Below are 13354 nucleotides of genomic sequence, written 5' to 3' on the forward strand. Positions count from 1 at the left end.
ATAATAATGAAAACAAAAACAATATAAAAATGAAATAAATAAATAAAATAATAAAGGAATAATAAATGAAATAACAAAGAAAATTCTAGTGGAAATTTAATTTAAATTGAAAATAAGCAAATAAACATATGAATAAAAAAACATTGAATGAAATGACTTACAAATAATAATTATAATAAAAATAATAGCAATAATAATGATGATACTATAATGATAATAATAATAGTAATAATAATAATACTAACGATAATAATAGCAATAATAATAAAAATAGAAATCATAATAGTAGTAATAACACTAATAATAATAGGAATAATCAATTAATTAATTTTAATAATAAAATAGCAAAAATAACTAAAAAGGACTAAATTGAACTTAAAATAGAAGTTCAGGGTAAATCTAAAATAAATAAAAAGAAAAAGGACCACATTAAATGCGCGAATAACAAGGAGGGACCAAAGGGGAAATAATCCTCGCCCTCCAAAACGGCGTCGTTTAAATATGGACAAAAATGAAATCGAAATAAATCATAGGGTCAAATCAGAAATAAGTAAAATTTTAATTGCAAAACTATAAAAAATCGGAAGGACTAAAGGTGAAAATATCCCATATGCTTAAAAACAAGCGGATCCTAGCTCTGGGTCAGGTCAACTCGCAGGTCAGCCAAAACGGCGTCGTTTTTATGTTCTTTTTTTAGAAAGAAAAAAAAAGGAAACCCGACCTAGATTTATACCTTTTCTTAAAAACAAGAAAGAAAAGAAACCGCGAAAGGAGTCTTTGGAGCGCCGGAGGTCGTCCTTGACAGTGACGAACAGCAGGTGAGACCCTTCTCCCGCCCTTTTATATTTTGTTGTTTTTCTTTTTTTTTTAAATGCAAGTGAAAAAAAACCGTATAAAAAATAGAAAAGATATCAAAAACACCTTTTGATCTTTGTATTTACTTCAAATTCTCTGCCTTTTTGTATATATTCCTACTTTCATACATTGGTTTTGGAATGGCCTTTATAGCCAATGAATATTACAAAATATTAGTTTTTCTTTTGATTTTATTTGCTACTGTTGGTCTGCTTTCTGCTCTGTTTCTATTTGCTTTCTCTGCTTTTTGCTGCTTTACTTTCTTTGCTACGTTTGCAGCTCATAGAAGGAGTCAACGAAGGCATGTTTTGTCATCTTGGTGCAAGGTCGCAGGCAGAGCCGAGTCTTGGGTGGTGTACGTGCTGAGGGCGCACATGGAGGGAGTACGGCACAAAGGAGATTTAGAAACCTTAGGGTTTTTGAATTGTTTTAGGTTCTTGGGCCTTTTTGGCCTATAGGAACTTGGGCTACTTAATTTTATTAAAAGTGCGGGTAAAATTGGGCTATTACACAGTAGATAAACACATTGTCCATCCAAAAAAATTTTAAATTTTAAATTTACAAAAAAATATATATAAACTTAAAACATATTTTAATATTTAAAATTTTACTTAATAATATAACTCGAAAATATAATTTAATTTGATGCAAAACGTGGTGGAAATCATACTAATATAAATTAAAAGAGGCATGTGAACAGATATTTTCTTATTATTCTCCCATCATTACTCATGAATGATATAATTTCATCGTGTATTACGGGGAATACGTCAACTGCGCAGTGGAAGAAGAGGACGCAAAAAGTAAAGGACAATTCCATTCTCTGGGGTGAAGCAAAGTTATCAACACTTGGTTATCTATGTTATAATTGTTACCAGGATAGGAAATGCTGAACCATACATAAATTAATCCCCATTCCCAACATCACATCATCGTCTTCACTGTGACAAATGGCCAACTTTAAGCACTGTATATCCAGCTCATGGAAATGGGCGTCCTCTTACATTCGGTTCTCCAAGGCCGCCATATTCATCAGCGGTAACTATATCCTCCTATATCCCATTTATCATATATTAGCCCCTGTAACTACTCTAATAACCGAAGTTTAAACCTTAAAATGAATTTAAATTACTATTACAATATTAAAATCCATTGAGCAGAATAGCACAAATGCACCCATAGTTGCATCACTATAGAACATGGAATTAGAATTAGCACTTCATGATTGACAATTTACTTTTTGAGTTAATCTGAAATTAATAATGATAGGTTTGATATTCAGCAAATCATTTATAGAGAACGCGTTTAAAGCATTCCTGATATCCTACATCATCGACTCCCTGGAGAACTTATCTATTGGGGGAGTTATAGCCTATGCAGCAGCTATGGATGGCATACAACAATTTCTGGCCATTCTCATTCACCACCTTGCAACTGATCGTCTCGGTGATTTCCGAGTCATTATCCTCACCTTGCCATGTTTGATCTTCGTAAGTAATTACTACTTTTTATTAACTTTCTTTTAAAAATTACTTTTTATTAACTTAAACCTTCACGGCTATCTCTCAAGTGATGGGCTCAATGTGATCTCTGGTTTCCTCGGGTTTTTGGGTTTGCCAAATACACTTATAATATAGGTATAATAAATTATTTGATCCTTCAATTTTACAAAACAAAAATTATTCTAATTTTTTATTCAAATTTTTACTTTTTTTAACTTATAAATTTGTAATATTTACCAAATAACTTAAAAATGAATGGAATTGTGGTATGTACGTGAATTGCCACAAAATATCATGTTAATAATTAATTAATTTTTAAATTTTAAAAAATTATAAAAATTATTTAAAAAGGTATGAAAATAAAAAAAATATTTTAAATTTTTTAAGTGCTCTTTCATATTTAAATCAGTGGAAATAAAACGATTAAAACTTAAAAGAAATACTTTAAGAGTAACGGTAGTATCAATATAGCAACCTAATTTTTTATGCTTGACAATAATAGTTTGGTTCAAATTTGTTGTAAAAAAATTTATAATTACTTTCTAGTTTTAGAATCTGAATCAAAATTGAATTAAATATCAATCATAATTAACTTTATTGATGATTACATACAGTGAGACAAAAAGCCGCAAATGAGATGTAATGGTTTTCAAAACATGACTTTAGAACGGAGGAAGAAAATACAGCTTTCCACCTATCATCATATGAAGCGTCATCTTATCCTCTCTTTTTTATTAACATCAAAAGAATCAAACTGAATTCAATTTTATACGTCTGTCATTTCTTGAAATCTCTTTTTTAATTCAAAATTATGGTGTAATAGGTATCCTCTTTTCTGGTATTGGAATAAATGAAATAAATCAAAAATTAGATTTTGTTTAAGAATGAAATCTTATTGTAACTATCAAGTTCGTCCAATTCGATTTTAATTGAGATATTAATTTTTAAATTTTTAAAAAATACTTTTATAACTAATTTAACTATAAAATTTTCATCATAAAAATTAATTACCAAATTAAATAAAAATAGAATTCATTTTTTATAACAATATATAAAAATAAAAAATAAAATGGCATTATTTTTGTAGGGATTACTGATATTATGGCTTTCTAGTTTGCTTCGATCCCAACAAATGAGCAATCAAATGCTTTACATAGCTCTACCGGTAGTATTGGTTGGCTTAGCCGGAAAGCAAGTTTCTTTAAAAGAATTTTTACGTCAGCATTTTATAGAAGAAACTATTGTTGTTGATAAGACAAAGTCGGAAAGACAACAGAACGAAGATTACTGGGATATTGTAGAGGGTCGTGCTAGTTTATGGTCTAATGGTGCCGGCTTTCTTGGACAGTTCATATGTTGGACGTTCGCATCAAGCCTTAGTTGGAAGCAAACGATCATGATTTCATTCATCGAGGTGGCGGTGGCTTACGCACTTTTCATCTGTGGCAAACGATTTTACCTACACATACCTCCAACACGACGAACCGCTATTTCTCGATTGAAAGAAGCGAGGGGGCTTGTGAAATTGATCCCTCATTGGCTTTTATTCATCCCTTATTGTCTAGTGGAAGTTGCGGGTTTCTCCATTTTCATACTTCAAAGTGATAGATTGGATACCAGAATTAATCCCAGGATTTCTCTACATTCATTTAATAAAGTTCCCGTGAACTCACTCTACGTGTTTAAACAATTCATAAGCTTTTTAGTATCCATGTCGACCAAGTATCTAATAAGGAAGTTTTGGAGCAGTGAAAAAGCCATGCAACGTGGTGCTAGATATTGGAGAATGGGTGTTGGGATGGCGATTGGTTTTGGTTCCTTGTTAAGTGCTTGGTTAGTGGAGCACCGGAGATCGGATCTAATCAAGAAAAACCCTAATGACAACAAAGATATTCCAATGACAATACTATGGTTAGCTCCTTAGTTTGGCTTGTTAGGAATTGCCAATGGACTTGTTGTTGAGGGGCTAACAGATTTCTTTTATGACCGTGTGCCTAAATTCAAACAGTATTTTGTTGTCCTATTCAATCAAAGTTTGACGGTAATTAGGTGTTTCTTAAGTGGGCTTGCTGTTTTGCTTGCACCAGACTGGTTCGGCGACACCATTGACGAGTGTCAATTGGACAAGTACTTACTCATGTTGGCGATTTTGAATGTTGCTGTCCTGCCCCTTTACATCTTTCTTTCCTTAAGGTTTGATTGGAACATACCCGATGAGGTTGACGGAAGAGATATTGAGATAGAGGAGGTGGATGGAAGCCATGTTGAGATATTAATAGAGGAGGAGGATGGAAGGGATGTTGAGATATTATAGTTATTTATCCTAAAAGTTATGGTTAGTCAATTTTTATAAGTTTTTTATTTTAGGTATAAAATATAAAAAAAATTGTAAATTAAGTTGTTAACAATCATTTTCATTTTAATTACCCAATTTTAATAAGTTTTTATTTTGGTCAACCCCATTAATTCAATATTATTGTACACATTTTTTCTTATAAAAAGATAAATTGATTTTTCTTATAAAAATTTAGACAATCCTGTGTAAAATCTCATTGGAAAAAAATTAAAACTAATTTAAAAATGAAAAAAATAAAGAATTAAAAAATAAAATAGTTTTATCTGTAAAAATCCAAGTTTTTCCTATAAAAACTTAGGTAATTCCTTATAAAACCCTAAGTTTTTTCTTTTTATAGAAAAGCTAAATTTAATTCTAAAAAAATAAAATTGATTTTTTTAAAAATGATAAAAATGAATTACCAAAATGAAAATTTATTAAAATTGAGTGACTAAAATGAGTGTACACCATTAAATTAACGACGGATAAGTTTTCATTTTAATTACCCAATTTTAATAGGTTTTCATTTTGGACAATCTCATTAATTCAATGTTATTGTACACTCATTTTAGTTACTCAATTTTAATAAGTTTTCATTCTTGCCACTCATTTACTTTTAAAAAATAATTTTATTTTTTCCAAAAAAATCTAAATTTTTTAGATGAAATTGAATTATTCAACTATAGAGATAAAACCCAAATTTTTTCCTATAGCTCAATTCTCTTTCTCCCTAAGGAAACCCAACTTTTTTGAACAAACCTAGGTTTTTCTCTTTTTATTGGAAAAAAAACTAAAAATTAATTAAAAATGGAAAATAATAAAGGAAATTGAAAAGAGAAAATGACTTTTACCTGTAAAAATCCAGGTCATTTTCTGTAAACCCCCGATTTTTTCCTCTTATTGGAAAAAAAAAATTAATTCTGAAAAGGGAAAAAATTAAAAAGATAAATTGGATACTCTTTTAAAAACTTAGCAATTCTGTGTAAAATCTCTTCTTTTTTTTCTTAATTTCATTGGAAAAAATTAAAACTAATTCTAAAAATGAAAATAATAAAGAATTCAAAAGATAAAATAGTTTCCCCATAAAAATTCAAGTTTTTCCTATAAAAACTTAGGTAATTCCCTATAAAACCCTGAGTTTTTCCCTTCTATAGAAAAATTAAATTTAATTTTAAAAAATTAAATTAATTTTTTAAAAGATAAAAATGAATGACCAAAATGAAAATTTACTAAATTTGAATGACTAAAATGAGCGTATAACATTGAATTAATGACGAATGATCAAAATGAGAACTTATTAAAGTTAAGTAACTAAAATAAAAACATATGTTAATGGCAATGCTCAATTTACATTTTTTTATTTATTTTCGATGCCCAAAATAAAAACTTATGAAAGTTAATGACCAATTATGTAGTTTACCCTTATTTATTAGATAATTATTAAATTTTCAATATATAATTATCAAACTAATTATAATCATTGAACGTGTTTCTTTATTAATAAAAAAACTTATGTTTGTTTGTTTCACAGAAAATAACTTTCGAAAAATGATTTCTGAAAAATGATTTACTTTTCTGGAAAAGCTAATATTTTTTGGTGTTTAGATCAATCTGTGTAAAATATTTTCTATTTTTTGGTAAATTTCTTAAAAATATTTCATAAAAGTTGTTTTCAATGAAATATACATACATTTGAGATTTTCTTATTTTTTTCATTGTTTAATTGAATTTATTTTTATCTATAAATTTATATTTTACATTGTTTTTGCATATATGAAAAATATTATGTTAAATTCAGGTTCATTACAACGTCATTTTTTAATTATATGACTACCAAGTGAATATTTTTATTTAAAAATGTAACATCAACAAAATTGAAAAAAAAATAACAATGTTAAAAATTGGACTTGATTTTCAAATTTGAAAAGTAAAGGGACTAAATTCTTGAAACTAAAAGTACAAAGACTAAATTATAAATTTGTGACGTGTACATAGACTTATGACATATTTTAATATTTATAATACAAAACATTTATTATTAATATATTTATAATTGTAATAAATATTTATTATTAAAAAATTAATACTGAATATTTTCAACAATATGAGAATAATATTATTTTTAAAATTTATTATCAAAATAAAATTGAAATATTAAATAATTTATTAAATAATAAATTATATTTATTATACTAATAATTTATTAAATGACTAAATATAAATAATTAAATATGTATGTTTAATAATATTGAAAAATATAATATTTCAATAATTTTAAATATTTAAAAAATAAAATTTATTATCAATATAATAATATTAAGCTTAATTTAAGTTAATTTTATATAAAAATAAAATTATCTATAGAGGAGTTCTTTTCTGGAAATTGACTTACGCTCTTCAAAAGGATAAGTGATTTTATAAGAAAAATGGCTTATTTTACATTAACTTGTAAGTTATTTTCCGTTGACCAATTTGTTTTATGTGAAACAAACACAGGATGAAAAAAATATTTTCTGAAAAACCTTTTACATGTAAACAAACGGACCCTTAATTAAAAATATTTTTTTAAAATTATTAAACTTTTTTATAATAAAAACAAATGACAATAGATTGTTTTAGATCAATTATGGTTATGGTCCCTATACTATGTTTAATTTAGGATTTAGTATCTACACTTTAATTTGATATAATTTGGTTCCTATATTTTTATAATATCATTAGTAGTTTAAATGTGAAGACAAATTTTTTTCTTAAAAATATCTATTCTAACTTATTGTACCCAAATTTTTGTGTGTTAGAAATATATTTTTAAGGAAATTTCATTAGTATTTTAAACAGAACAATTAAAAATATTAATTATTTTGGACTAATTTATGTCATTATAAAAATAGAAGAATAAATTATGTCAAATTGAAATACAAAATATGAGTATAATAGAGATCAAAACTATAACCATAGTTTCATAATGACAAAAAAACCCTTCATCACTTATCAGGTATTCCTTTAGAAGATAAAAAGAACACATTGAGATTCCTACCTATGGAGGATTTACTTGCCTTAGTTCACATAAAATTACAACTTGTAATACCAGTAATACCAATTAAACTAATATTTAAGTCGACTTTATAACTATATAAATATATAGAGTTGAGAATGAGAATTACAAGTTAGGATTAAGATAAAATTATGAAATTTTATATGAATAAAATTAAATTTATGTTAAAAAAAACTTGAATGAAATTATTAAATTTTGAGAATAGTGAAAATTTTTGATTTGAATTGTTAGTATTTTGAAAAAATCTAAAATGATTTTCATATAACCAAGGGGTCTATGATTCTTGCATATGTTAACTGTAAAAATTATAGATATGTAAAAGGACTAAATTACTTAAAAAGGTTTTTTTTCATGCATATTTACGAAAATGGCCCGATTACACCATTATTTACCGAAAAGGGCTGCTTTTTACAAAAAACGCGCCTACGTGGCAGCGTTTTAGGGGGAAAAAGCCAGGAAATCGCTCACTTGAGGAAGTGTTTTTCGCCACGTCAGCCAAAAACGTGCTTACGTGGAAGCGTTTTGCCAACGTGGCAAAAAAGCTTCCTCAATGGAGCGATTTGCTCCGTGTTTTTATGTTAGGGATATTTGCATGTTTAATCCCTATAGTTTTTTAGGGTTAGGATTTTGGTAAAAATAAGTTAGGTTTAGGGTTTAGGTTTTTGTTAAAATAGGTTAGGGTTTAAAAAGTTTTAGTAGTTTTTAAAAATAAATCAGGATTTACTATTATTTTATAAAAAAAATAAATTAGGGTTAATTGTTTTTAAATAATTTAGGACTTAGGGTTTATAGTTTTAAACAAATTAAGTAAATTAGGATTCTAGGATTTTAAATAAATTAAGTTAATGTTTAAAATAAATTAAATTAGGGTTATTAAATTAGGATTTATTTTTATAAATAGATTAAGTTAATTAGGGTTTTAAGGTTTTAAATAAATTAAGTTAGAGTTTAAAATAGATTAAATTAGCGTTTTGAGTTTATTAAATTAGGGTTTATATTTTTTGGTTAAAATTAATTAAATTAGGGTTTTAGGATTTTAAATAAATTTAGTGTTTAAAATAAATTAAATTAGGGTTTTGGGTTTATCAAATTAGGGTTTATGTGTTTTAGTTAAAATTAATTAAATTAGGGTTATAAGGTTTTAAATAAATTAAGTTAGGGTTTAAATTAGGGGTTTGGATTTATCAAATTAGGGCTTTTATTTTTTAAATAGATTAAGTAAATTAGGGCTCTAAGGCTTTAAATAAATTAAGTTAGGGTTTAAAGTAAATTAAATTAAGGTTCTGGGTTAGCAAATTAGGGCTTATGTTTTTTAAATAGATTGAGTAAATTAGGGTTTTAGGGTTTTAAATAAATTAAATTAGGGTTTAGTTTTTTTAAAAAAAATAACATTGTGTTTATTTTTTAACAAAATTGACTATTTTTACTCTGAAAAAATAATTTTGAGAAGACGTTTCTGAACAAATAGTGTCAAAAACACTTCAAGCAGGATGTACTGTCAGCAAAAATACAAAAAAAAGCTCCCACGTAGACACTCTTTTGCTACAATAGTTCCTGAAAAAATAATTTTGAGAGAACGTTTCTGAACAAATAGTGTCAAAAACGCTTCAAGTAGGATGTAATGTCAGCAAAAATAAAGAAAAAAGCTCCCACGTGGACACTCTTTTGCTACAATAGTTTTTGAAAAAATAATTTTTAGAAGATGTATCTGAATAAATAGTATCAAAAACGGTTCAAGAAAGATGCAATGTCAGCAAAAATACAGAAAAAAGCTCCCACGTGAACGCTCTTTTTCTACAGCAATTCATGCTTGGCCTTAGGCTATAAACGAGGCAAATATCATTCTCAAGTTACATAAGTTTTAGCAAGAAAAATTAGAGAGGCTAAGCAGAATAGAAATTAAAGATGAGTGACTGTATTAGTGCTATTATTTACTATGATGGTGAGGTCTGTGACACCAAGAACGGCGTCATTTTTTTATCAGAGAACATAGCGCAAATGGCTTTTAACCAGAGTATAGATTTTGCAGAATTTCGTAAAAGAATTAGGCGCAAAATCTTCGGAACGACGCCAAGTAGGGTTTCTTTTATTAAGTATCGATTTTATGCTTCGATTGATCCCGTGACATATGACTCATTTGATATCAAAGGTGTTCCTAACTTTGAGGCAATGGTGCAGACTCATCTCGCTAGTGGATCACCCTATCTTGAGTTATATGTTCAATTTTCATCACCAAATGAAACATTTGCGACTTCAACATCAACTGTTATTCGAGATAAATACACGACCCCTAGCCAACACCCCGTTAGTGGGAGGCAGAACACAAAAGCGCCCGTGTTTGGTGGCAGTATGGAAAACACAACTCCTGCACGACACTTGATTAGTGGATGAGACATGCACATCAGTGGGTCGATGTTCGATGCTAAGATACGTATTGGGGAACGACATCAACTTCTAGTGGTTGGCAATCCATATATGATTGGGGACGTTACGAAACGTCCACAAGAATGAATGATGTACTCCTTACGACATCCATCACCGAGGGCACCTCGTACGTTGCAGATGATGGTGGGTTGAATGATGAGTCCGATGTGGACCCACATCGAGAGCCCAGCCTCGATAGTGCAGAAGTTGCATTATTTTCTGAACCGGAGCCTATTCCATTCGAACTTGAAGATGTTGAAGGGGGTTAAAATGAAGAAGAAAAAGATCTGCGATTCAGGGTGTACTTAATTCCAGCCCACATGCATAATGTTGATATATCGGCAGATGATACGTCGGAGTTTCTAGATCTACCATACAAAACGCGTGATCGTACAGGTTCGACATTAGATTCGGGTGATTTGGAAGTTGGTAAGGAGTTTTCCAGTAAGGATAGTTTTGTTGATGCTTTGAACTACAACGTGGTTAAATCCAAATTCGAAAAGTTTGAGGCCAAGTGTACAGTGCAAGATAGTACATTTTCTTGGAAAATAATAGCTTCTTTAAGGAAAAAAGACAGGCTTGTGGGATATAAAAAAGTACAAAGGTCCACATACCTGCGTTGCCGGTACAGTGTCACTGAGTGTTTAGGGTTTTGAATAATAATGTTATTACTTAATGTTACATTATTTAATGTACTTCGCTGACAGGTGTTTCACAAGATTATCCCAATATGGATTCAGGCATGATAGCTAGCTTAACACTATCGATTTTGAAGGTGGATCCCAGGATTTCTATATCATGTATAATTGTCAATATTCGTAGCCAAATGAGGTACATGCCCTCTTACCACAAGGCTTGGATAGCTAAGCAAAAAGAGTTGGAAAAGATGCGTAGTGGGTGGGACGCTTCATACAATGAGGATTGGCAATGGTGTCAGATGCTGGAGAGGTACGTCCCAGGTTATACAACAGACCTTGCGTACTACAACGAACGATTGCTCCATGGATGCCAAGTGTTCAAACATCTGTTCTGGAGCTTTAAGCAATGTCGGGATACATTTGTGTATTGCAAGCCATCGGTACAAATTGACGGTACATTTATGTATAGTAGATATACCCATCGGCTATTGCTAGCTGTGACACAGAATGGCAGTGGGAGAATCCTTCCAATTGCGTTTGCAATAACACCGGGGGAGTTAACTGATGACTAAGATTTCTTTTTTTCTAGGTTAAAGAGGCATGTATGCCCCTAACCTGATATCTGCGTTATATCAGATCAGGACACTAGAATACTAGCCACAATTGAGCGACATGAAAGCCTATGGGACCGGACACCCATCGGTATTGTCTAAAGCACGTTGCGTCCAACTACTACAGGCAATATCAGTCTATGACTGAACGAAAGTAAGTGACCAACATGAGTATTTAATCTCTATTAATATGCTTTCGGTTGTAATATTCAATTTATTCTGAATGGAATATTGGTATGCAATTTTCGCTATCAACTTATATTGACAGGGTACGAGATCAATAAGGACCATTTTCATGAAATGTTGGGGAATTTGCGTTCAGTTAATGAGCAAGGCGCAGACTACCTCTGTAACATACCATTTGAATAGTGGACACAAGCATACAACAGTGGCCTACGATATGGTTATATGACCACAAACCTCGTTAAATGCATAAATTTTGTTCTAAAATGAACGCGTCATTTGTTGATAACCTTGGTTGTGCGAGAGATATATTTTCGTTTAACGGCACCATTTTCAAAGCAGACAGCGAGTTATAAAGGCTAAATGCAGTGAGGCCAGGTATTGTTCCGGAAGGTATTGCAAGAAATTAACAAGGCCAAGATGCGGGCCAACACGATGCACACTGTATGTCACGATTGAGACAACCTATGCTTTCGTGTGACGGAGTTTGATAGACCGAGCCAATATATTACTGACAGGCAATATCGTGTTCACCTGAAAAATAGGACTTGCAACTCTGGGACGTTTGACGCGCTTCGTTATTTATGCGCTCATGCAATTACAGCTTGTCAAAATCTTCGTTTGGATCCAATGAGATATGTCGACGAAGTGTACAAAATAGAAAACATGTAAAATATGTGGAGACACGTATTCCCATTGGTCCCAAATGAACGTAAGTGGTCGTCTGTATAACTTGCTCCATTTAAGTTGTTACTGGATAAAGAATTGCGTTACAAACCAAAAGGTTGACCTTGCTCAAGTAGAATACGTAATAATATGGATATCCGGGAAAAAAACGAACCAACAGAAGTTGCATGGATGGTGTAGCAACCCAAGTTATACAATTCGATCATGTCCAAACTGAAATAGTTGATAATTGTTATAATGAAACGATGTTGCATTATTTCTATTCTGCATTATTCAAAAGAACTTATATTTTATTAAACTTATAAAATAAAAAAATTAATTTACTATTAAAATATTAAAAAAAAACTTCTTTTTATTAAATGAAACAAATATAGGAACAGTTTCTACAAATATATTAAAAAAATCAATGTATATGCTGGTCAAAATAAGTGTCACATGGGGATGGACGACGATTACGCTCTAGATTCCTCATTGGTTACTCTAGCTTGGGTTGTGGTTGCTCCGGTTATGAGTGTTGAGAGAATAACTCACCTTGATAGAATAAAGAGTGTGGAGGTGTTTGCATCACCCACGGCGGATGTGTATAAATCCCATAAGGTGATGGGGAATGGTAATGAGATGAGTTTCCCGACGGTACCTCGTGCAATCCTTCTGAATACGATAGCCTACATATCATCGGTTAAGTCGGAGTCATCGGAAAAGGAGATGCACCGGGCCATGCATTCCAACCTGGCATAGGACTGGAAAAGGGAAACATATATGGGTTAGGATACATATAAGGACTAGGATACGCACCTGGCATAATCTGGAGGGGCTGTGATGGAGGTGTTGTAGGTTGAGGTATTAGGCCCGGTGATTGTGTAGGCACTATTGATGGGCCCGGTGATTGTGCTATTGTTGTTGATGGGCCCATACTATCATCCTTTCTCCTTAGATTTAAAGGGCCCTATTGTTCCCTTTCTACACAGATTTGTCAACGCATCTGCTCTTTCGACAGTAAATATGATTTGCCATGGATCCTAAACCATGGCATGCAATCCGGGATACACACTAACTCTGGGACG

At 30.6% G+C, this 13354-nt stretch overlaps 1 protein-coding gene across 1 annotated transcript; it reads left to right on the forward strand.

Moving 5' to 3' along the window:
• Window positions 1–670: 670 nt before the first annotated feature.
• LOC121206152 (uncharacterized) lies at window positions 671–4804 on the forward strand. Its single transcript, XM_041076480.1, has 4 exons — window positions 671–818; window positions 1135–1893; window positions 2125–2345; window positions 3445–4804. Exons 2-4 carry the CDS (start codon window positions 1806–1808, stop codon window positions 4279–4281), a joined length of 1146 nt encoding a protein of 381 aa, XP_040932414.1. The 5' UTR covers window positions 671–818; window positions 1135–1805; the 3' UTR covers window positions 4282–4804.
• Window positions 4805–13354: the final 8550 nt, after the last annotated feature.

The sequence above is a fragment of the Gossypium hirsutum genome, chromosome A09 (genome assembly GCF_007990345.1).
Source record: "Gossypium hirsutum isolate 1008001.06 chromosome A09, Gossypium_hirsutum_v2.1, whole genome shotgun sequence".
NCBI classification, from domain to species: domain Eukaryota; kingdom Viridiplantae; phylum Streptophyta; class Magnoliopsida; order Malvales; family Malvaceae; genus Gossypium; species Gossypium hirsutum.